At 47.9% G+C, this 9,578-nt stretch overlaps 1 protein-coding gene across 2 annotated transcripts in view; it reads right to left on the bottom strand.

Moving 5' to 3' along the window:
- Mast1 (microtubule associated serine/threonine kinase 1) overlaps positions 1–6,643 on the bottom strand; it is a 35,071-nt gene extending 28,428 nt beyond the window's left edge. For both annotated transcript variants that reach the window (XM_085843739.1, XM_085843740.1), the window contains exon 1: positions 6,573–6,643. In XM_085843739.1, the coding sequence (XP_085699865.1) occupies positions 6,573–6,611 (39 nt within the window). In that variant the 5' untranslated portion in view covers positions 6,612–6,643. The remainder of the gene's footprint in view (positions 1–6,572) is intronic.
- Between the last annotated feature and the right edge of the window lie 2,935 nt (positions 6,644–9,578).

The following is a 9,578-nucleotide window of genomic DNA, read 5'->3' as shown; positions in this document are numbered from 1 at the left end:
GAGATGGCTCAGAGGTTAAGAGCACTGACTACTCTTCCGGAGGTCCTGAGTTCAAATCCCAGCAGCCACATAGTGGCTCACAACCATCTGTAATGAGTTCGGATGCCCTCTTCTGGTGTGTCTGAAGACAGCTACAGTGTACTTACATATAATAAATAAATAAATCTTAAAAAAAGGGCTGGTGAGATGGCTCAGTGGGTGAGAGCACCCGACTGCTCTTCCAAAGGTCTGGAGTTCAAATCCCAGCAACCACGTGGTGGCTCACAACCATCTGTAACAAGATCTGACTCCCTCTTCTGGAGTGTCTGAAGATAGCTACAGTGTACTTACATATAATAAATAAATAAATCTTTTTAAAAAATCTTAAAAAAAAGAAAGAAAAAGAAAAACACTGCATGTATTTATGTACTCGTGTGCCCACCTGAAGATCAAGTGCAACTGTGGAGATGGTGCTCTCCTGCCCTGTGCATCGTCAGCATTAGATTCAAGCGCTCAAGGCTAGTGGCAAATACTCTTACCCGCTAACCCCCAAGTAGTCCTTCTTTTTTTTTTTTTTTTTTAAAGATTTATTTATTTATTATATGTAAGTACACTGTAGCTGTCTTCAGACACTCCAGAAGAGGGCGCCAGACCTCGTTGCGGATGGTTGTGAGCCACCATGTGGTTGCTGGGATTTGAACTCTGGACCTTCGGAAGAGCAGTCGGGTGCTCTTACCCACTGAGCCATCTCACCAGCCCCCCCAAGTAGTCCTTCTTAAGAGCAGCAGTGGTAATAATTCCTACTGACTTTATGCATCTACACTTGAGGGAGATCTTGTTTGTTGGAAAGGGTGCAGCAAGCCTGTAATGCTAGTGTTCAGTCAGGGAGCTGAGGCAGGAGGAAGGGAGCTGAGGCAGGAGGATCTTATAGGCTAGCTATTTAAGGATATCCTGAAACTAATTTTGTGGTCCAGCCAGCCTCAAACCCAAAGGGATCCTCTTGGTTCAACCTGCCTAGTGCTGAGATTACAAGTATATACTGTATCTTACTTCTTTCTCCTTTGAGATCCACAAGTTTCCCTCCTTCCAGTACTCACCCCCACCTCCCCTTTCTCCTGGATAAACCGCTCCTCCTTTTCCTTTCAGAAAAGAGCAGGCCTCCTAGAGACAGAAACCAAACAAAACATGACAAGCTACAATAAGACTGGACACAAGCTGGGCAGAGGTGGTGCATGCCTGTAATCCCAGCACTTGGGAAGCAGAGGCAGGCAGATTTCTGAGTTTGAGGCCAGCCTGGTCTACAGGGTGAGTTCCAGGACAACCCTCATATGAAGACTGGATGAGGTTAACCAGTAGAAGGAAAAAGGTCTCAGGAGCAGTTGAAAGAGATAGCCCCAGTTCCACTATTATGAGTCCTACAAGAACACCAAGCTACACAGAGATAGCATAATGCAGAGGACCAAGTGCAGACCCATTCAGGCTCCTGGATTGTCCATTCAGTCTCTATGAGCCCCTAAGAGGCCTGGCTAGTTGGCACTGTGGGCCATGTTCTTGTGGTGTCCTTGACCCCTTTGGCTTCTACAATCTTCCCCACACCTTCCAAGGGGTTCTAGAACTCTGCCTAATGTTTGGCTGTAGGCCTCTGCGTCAGATTCCATCAGTTACCGGATGAAGCCTCTCTGATGATGAATTGTAGATATTTTCTTTTTCTTTTTTTTTATAAGTTTTTTTTTTTTAAGATTTATTTATTTATTATATGTAAGTACACTGTAGCTGTCCTCAGCACACCAGAAGAGGGCATCAGATCTCATTTCGGGTGGTTGTGAGCCACCATGTGGTTGCTGGGATTTGAACTCTGGACCTTCGGAAGAGCAGTCGGGTGCTCTTACCCACTGAGCCATCTCACCAGCCTGATATTTTCTAATGTTAATGTGTTTTAAAAAGGCAAAGAAGGGCTGAAGATATGACTCAGAGGTTAAGAGCACTGACTGCTCTTCCAGAGGTCCTGAGTTCAATTCCCAGCAATCACACGGTGGCTCACAGCCATCTGTAATGGGGATCCAACGCCATCTTCTGATGTGTCTGAAGACAGTGAGGCAGTGACAGTATACTCATATACATGAAATAAATAAATAAATAAATAAATAAATTTTTAAAAAAGAAAGAAAGAAAAGATGTCTAGATGTGGTCTTTAGTCCTGGAGCTTAGGAGCTCTGTGAATTTGAAACTAGCTTGGTCTATATAGCTATCTCTATCCAGTTAAGGCCACATAGTGAGTCCCTATCTGAAAAACTAAACAAAAGAAAGATGTGTCTGCTAAAGCGCTTACTGCTTTTGCAGAGGTCCTAGGTTTGGTTCCTGGTACCCACATGGTGATTCATAACCATCTGTAATTCTAGTTCCAAGAAATCTGGTGCCCTCTTCTAACCTCCACAGGCACCAGGCACAAATATGGTGCAAATACAGACATACATATATAATTTTTGTTATATTTTGTTGAGACAAGTTTTCTCTGTGTAGCCTTGGCTGTTCTGGAACTCACTCTATACACTAGGCTGGCCTTGAACTCATAGAGATCTGCCTGCCTCTGCCTCCTGAGTTCTGGGATTAAAAGAGTGGGCCAGTATTGCCTGAAATAAGTAAATCTTTTTAAAAAAAAAATGTTAAAGAGGATGAAGTTGTTACTTTGTCTCTAACCTTGTTCAAATGAGATTAGTAACTACAATCTTGCCAATAATGTTTCTCAGGCCTAGGCAAAGTAGGTTCAGTAACAATGCAGTGGGTGTAGCTGGGCAGTGCCTTTAATCCCAGCACTTGGAAGGAAGAGGCAGGTAAATCTTTGAGTCTGAGGCCAGTATGGTCTACAGAGTGAATTCCAGGACAGCCAGGGCTACATAGAGAAACCCTGTCTCAAACAAACAAACAACAACAACAAAAAAACAAACAAACAGAGGAGGGAGATGGAGGAAGACAGCTGGTATCATTCTCTGGCCTCCACACATACATGAATATACAAATACACATGTGTACACATCAGACACATACATACATGTGCAAAAACAACAAAAAGATGCATATCCTAATCCCTTCTATGATATCTCAGACAAGAAAGTCCAGCTTTCAAATCCCAATTTTGACTTTTTTGATTTTGACAAATGACCTTCCCAAGTGCTCCAGTCTCCCGGAAGCCTCTGAGATGACGCAGATTTTTATCATTTTAGGGTGGTCCTGGTATATGGTATATGCTCAGCCAGTAGTAGTTAAATCCAGGCCAGAAGAAACGGCTCAGCACTAATTGCATTTCCAACAAGCTTGATCCAGTGATCAGCCCCAGGACCCCCAGAGTAAAAGGAAAGAATCTACTCTTAAAAGTTGTTCTGAGGCTGGAGAGATGGCTCAGCAGTTAAGAGCACTGGCTGCTCCTCTAGAGGACCTGAGTTCAATTCCCAGCAACCAGGCTCACAACCATCTGTAATGGGATCCAATGCACTTGTCTGGTGTGTCTGAAGACAGCAACAGTGTACTCACAGAAGAGAAATAAATCTTTGAAAAAAAAAATTGTCCTGAGACCTCCACTCATGGGCAAAGGCACATGCTTACATACACACACACACACACACACACACACACACACACACACAGTCTGTCTGTCTGTCTGTCTGTCTGTCTGTCTGTCTGTCAGTCTCTCTCAGCTGGGGAGATGACTCAGTGGTTTGGAACACTTGTTCTTGCAGAAGACCCAGATTCAATCCCCAGTACCCACATGTCAGCTCACAGCATTTCCAATTGAGGGGATCTGATGCCCTTTTCTGGCCTCCATGGTCTCTGCTCACATGTAGTGCACAGGCATACATACATACATGCAAGCAAAAGATCCTTACACATGAATTTTAAAAATAGTAATGAAGTTTTTTTGAGTAAAAATTAAAACATAAAATGTTAAAGTAGTAAATTATAACAGTTATAAATAAGTTGGGCGTGGTGGCACATGCCTTTAATCCCAGCACTCCGGAGGCCGAGCCAGGCGGATTTCTGAGTTCGAGGCCAGCCTGGTCTACAAAGTGAGTTCCAGGACAGCCAGGGCTATACAGAGAAACCCGCCTCAAAAACAAACAAACAAACAAACAAAAAGAGTTATAAACAGACATGTCACACCACAGAAAGTGGCTCAGAGGACCCTACCACTTTCATGAGCAAAGGACACTCAGATAGGGCATGTTTAAATGGCAGTCTTGACCTGGAGGGGAGCCACAGTCATCAGAAATCCAGACCAGATTTTCTCTCTTGTAATGGCAGGGTTAGGCTGAATTGGTCTCTGCTTACCACACTAGGCAACCTCAATGGACCTAGCAAAACCAAGACCTGGACTTTTCAGCCATGGAGCCAAGGGCTCCAGACCTTTGTTACTTAACATGGTAGACAGCTGTAAGGAATCTTTAAATACCATGGAAAGAAGTCGTGGGAACGGGCCTCACCTGCAATCTCCCCATAAACATTCCAGAGTGGAAAAAAGGGACAAATTTAGATCCTCCCTGTATTGGGGAGTAAGAGTCAGGGAAATGTATGTGAGTTTGAGGCCAGCCTGGTCTACATAGTGAGTTCCAGGCCAGTCAGGGCTACACAGTGAGACTCTATCTCAAAAACATTAAAAGATAAAAAGAAAGAAGAGGGCTGGAGAGATGGCTCAGCGGTTAAGAGCACTGACGGCTCTTCCAGAGGTCCTGAGTTCAAATCCCCAGCAACCACATGGCGGCTCACAACCATCTATAATGGGATCCAAAGCCCTCTGAAGACATCTACAGTGTACTCATATAAAAAGAAAGAAGAGAAATTCAGATCTTTGGAGTCAAACAAACGCCACCTCTCCCCCGTCTGCAAAACAATTCTGCTTTTCCCCATAGGGTGTGTAGCAGGACATTCGAACAATCAGCTCTTCTTATTTAAGATCCTAACTCCACATAGGCGATTCTCTGGCACTGAGGGACAGTGGGACTTTTGCCTAGCGATGGAACCGATGCGTGTGAGTGGACCCAGGCATTGTTAAAGCGGTTAGTTAGCTCGGAAGGCACAGGTGGTCGCATTCCGGAGAGCAGGGATTCTCTATCTGTATAGCACCTCCTGAGCTAAGTGGGTAAGCGGTATTCTAAGGGGTTGGGGGTGGAGTCTTGCGTCAGAGACAAAGTCCCGCGTGGCGTTGAGCCAATGGGATTCGGCGCCGGTTCCGAGGACCAGGACACACCCCGCGCAGGCCCCGCCCAGTTCCAGCGTTTTCACGAGGAGCGGATGGACCCGCTTAGCCTCTGTAGTACTTACTCTAGCTTTGCTGCGGCTCGCTCGCTCCCGTACTCAAGACTCATACTCCTTACCTACCCCTGGGAGCAGAAGGGAAAGCGAGGAAGATGTCGAGAAGCCTAGACTCTGAGATTGTGTTTGAAAGCAAATTAGCTTTCTAACCAGGTTGCTTCAGCAGCAACCAGCCTCCTGGGATGCCCTTCCTACTGTTTGAATCTCATCTTTTCCCCTGCTCTACTGATCGGTCATCTCTCCGTGGTCTTGATCTTAGAAATGGTGCATTAAGGGAGCCTAGAACTGGACAAAAGACTGAGCTCATATTTAACTTAATCTAAATTCTGGAGTAGAAGCAGGCTCAGAAGCACCGGTCTCAAGGTAGCCCTAGGAGGGAAGCATTGATCATTTCACCTATGAGGTTAGTTTATGAACTCAGAAAGGCAAGCACCAAATCTCAGAGGACCATCTCAGCCTCAAAATCCCTACCTACTTTGGGGGTGGGAACTCCTGAGGACTAGATTTGTTCCAGCCTTCCCCTTCACTCCAACAACCCTCAGTATCCCACTCTGCAGTGGACTCACGGCTCCTGCGCCTGCGCAGCCTGGAAACCAACATCTTCGAAGACTGCAAGGAGCTAAAAATCGCTCCCGCTCCCGCCCACCTACAAGCTGGGCTGGACTTAAGGATCGCGGGCGTGTGTGTGTGTGTGTGTGTGTGTGTGTGTGGTGGGAGTATTGTAGTGAAGGAGGTGGACTGGGAAGTGGGGAGGCTGTCTAGGTGCCTGTCCAATTAGGGCAGTAGGAAGTGTCCTAGTGGCCAGCCAGACAGGTGAATGGAGGACTCAGGGTAGCAAGCCTAGGAAGGGTTCTGGAGGTGGTGAGGGGCGAGGCTTACGAACAAACATGTTTACAGCTCTGAGCGGTGGTGGCCCCGAGGGGCTCGAACCCTGGGGCAATAACTTTTCTTGCTGCACCTTCACCCCCAGACTGGCCAGGTGCCTAGGCAAGAACCTTAGGCCCCCTCTCCCTCCGACTCCGGAGGGGCCAGGCGCCACCCAGGCCATCCTCGAGGGGGCGCGCTAGGATGCAGCCCCTCCTGCAGCCTCCGGGATACCCGGGCGACGCCTGAGGGGCGGGGTCCGCGCTGCCAGGACTCGCGGACACAGCACTCTTCAGCCGAGAGCATCCTCTGGCAGTACGAAGGGGCGCCACGGCCGACCCTGGTGCAAGTTCTCCTGCGTTCTGCTCGGCCCCGCCCCAGGGCACCGACCCCATCCCCTCCTTGGAGCCCGGACTGCAGCGTACCTGCAGCCTCCGGCGGCGGATCAGGCCAGAATCGTCCATGGCGGCGGCGATTTCGGTCCGGGGGAGGGAGGGAGGAGGGAGGCGGCGGCAGGAGGAGGAGGGAGGAGGGAGGGAGAGAGAAGCCTCCGGGACCGCAGCGGCGGCCGGCGAGGGGGGGCCCGGAGGGGCGGAGCGAAGCGGGGCGGGCCCGGCGCCGTCACTGCGTCTGGGAGCCGGAGCCGGGTTTCGGCCACCGCTGCCCGCGCTGGGGGTCCGGTGGGGGGGGGGCGGGTAAACGGGGTTGGGTGGGTGGAGTCACCAGATGTCCCTAAGGGAGGCATGCTGAAGACAGACCCTATCAAGACAGTCTTTCACAGACCCTCCAACCCAAGAAAGATCCCTAGGGGAGTTATTCTCACAGATGAATTCCTGGTGAGACTAGAGAACCCCCCCCCCCAACACACACACACACACAGGAGACACATTCTCACAAGCGTGTCATTTGCTATGACGAACTGTCCCCTCACCCTGAAAATCACTCCTAATAGAGATAATGTCTGAAAGATGACGTTTCATCTCAATTTCTCCCGTCCTGAGGCGGCATTTCTTCAAAGATCCAATAGGTGACATCTTTGGGAACCCTGAAAAGACTATCCCCCCAACGGGACGGCTCGAAGGAATATTCTCTTCTCTGTGGGAAATTGTCTCCACCCCAGGGCACCCTTAGATCTCCACTGATGCATTCTTCCAGAGTCACGTGTTCAAGCAAAAGGCTGGACCTCATGGGAGTTTCCCCCTTAGAAAAACGTATATATACACACAGACTTCCTTCCTTTGCCTCCCACAGGGCAGAGTCCCTCAAGTCTTGCAGCCCCTCCAGAGTCTCAGCCTCGTGGTCAGGATTAAGGAGTCAGGCCAGGTCAGGATATATTTATAAGAACGATTAGCTGGTAGCTGGGGAGGGGGCAGATGAAGCGATTCTTACTCCGCCCCCAGTAATCATTCTGCTGAGCCCAAACCAGACCATGCTTCTCAGAGTTGGAGAGAACACCATCTGAACCCTAGACAGAACGGGAAGGCCTTTCTTTCCTTGGGTGGCAGCCTGTAACTGACCCAAGGTCTTGGAGGGCAGGGTCTCTGGACTAGAGCGACCTCTGCCGGACAACGGAGACCACAACGAGGTCTGGGTCAGTGTGTTCTTGGTTGATCCTCACGTTTGCGCCTTTGCCTGTATTATTGTTGTCTGTGTCTTTCTTTCTTTCTTTTGGTCAGCATAGCCATCTCAATGAGTCTCTTGCTTGTACTGTCTTTTGTTCCCGGCTTGTATTTTTCTCAGGTTCTGGATCGGAAAAGCTGTCCAAGGTGCTGGCCTCGTGCTACTGTCCACGGTACTGAAATATGAACACCCTGAACGAAATGAGGGCGCGTGTGTGCACAGGGTCTTGCGGGAGGAAAAACCCACAAACAGGATAAATATGACCCACAACCACCCTGTCTCAGCCCAGACAAAAGATGGGTCCTGTAACTCGGTTCCTAGGGCCTCTGTAATGCCACTGTTGACCACAGAAAGATAGAGGCAGGAGTTCCCTACACCCTGGGCTGCACAGGGCTATCTTACCAGAGGGGAAGGCATTATTAATTCATTAATTTCCTTACTCAACATTTACTGAGTATGTGCTGTGTGCAAGTGTAGAACAGGGTTTGGCAATATGGGAGTTCATCAATAAAAGACATTAAAAAACAAGAACAAAACAAAAAACAAACAAAATCCAGCCGGGCGTGGTGGCGCACGCCTTTAATCCCAGCACTTGGGAGGCAGAGGCAGGCGGATTTCTGAGTTCGAGGCCAGCCTGGTCTACAAAGTGAGTGCCAGGACAGCCAGGGCTACACAGAGAAACCCTGTCTCGAAAAACCAAAAAAAAAAACAAACAAAAAAAAAAAAATCCCACCCTTGGGGCTGGAGAGATTTTTTTTTTTTTTTTTTTTTTTTTTGAGGCCAGGTTTGCCTGTATAGCCCTGGCTGTCCTGGAACTCACTGTGTAGACCAGGCTGGCCTCGAACTCAGAAATCCGTCTGCCTCTGCCTCCCAAGTGCTGGGATTAAAGGCGTGCACCACCACGCTCAGTGAGATTTCTAATTCATTTCCAGAGGACCTAGGTTTGATTGCTAGAACTCATGTTGTGGCTTACAACCATTCATAACTCCAGTTCCAGGAGATCTGATATCTTCTTTTGGCCTCCTTGAAAACCAGGTATGCATGAAAGCAGACATGCATGAAGCCAAAACACCTATACACATAAAATAATTTAAACTATATATATATATATATATATATATATATATATATATAGCACTTGCTGCTCATGCAATGGATGGGAGTTTGACTCCCAGAACCCACACTGGGTAGTTCACAACAGCTTATTTATAACTCCAGCTCCAGGTGATCAGAGGTATCTGACTGCTTCAGGCACCGACAGTAAAGTACACAGATAGACCCTCCCAATGCATACTAAAAAAATAAGTAAAGTACACAGATAGCCCCTCCCAATGCATACTAAAAAAATAACTAAATAAGTCATAAAGAAATGCCGGCTGTATGCTGAGATGGGAGGAAGACACATTTCTGGTGGTGGTATACATATTCTACAAGGATGGATGCATATACTTTTAAAAAATGCATATGAGCCGGGCATGGTGGCACACGCCTTTGATCCCAGCACTTGGGAGGCAGAGGCAGGCGGATTTCTGAGTTTCAGAGTGAGTTCCAGGACAGCCAGGGCTATACAGAGAAACCCTGTCTCGAAAAAAAAAATGCATATGAAATATGTATACAACCAGAAACAACACTCCACACATATAACACACATACCTGTGCACACGCACTGCACATACTTACACATATGTCCTCCTCAAGCACAGGCACAAACATTAACATATACTTTGTGCATATTTCTTTTTTGTTTTGTTTTCTGTTTTGTTTTTTGAGATTGAGTTTTTCTGTGTAGCCCTGGCTGTCCTGGAACTCAC

Source organism: Mus caroli, unplaced genomic scaffold, assembly GCF_978045245.1.
Source record: "Mus caroli unplaced genomic scaffold, Mus_caroli_1 scaffold_10, whole genome shotgun sequence".
Taxonomy (NCBI): Eukaryota; Metazoa; Chordata; class Mammalia; order Rodentia; family Muridae; genus Mus; species Mus caroli.
This window is presented reverse-complemented; position numbering and strand designations above follow the sequence as displayed.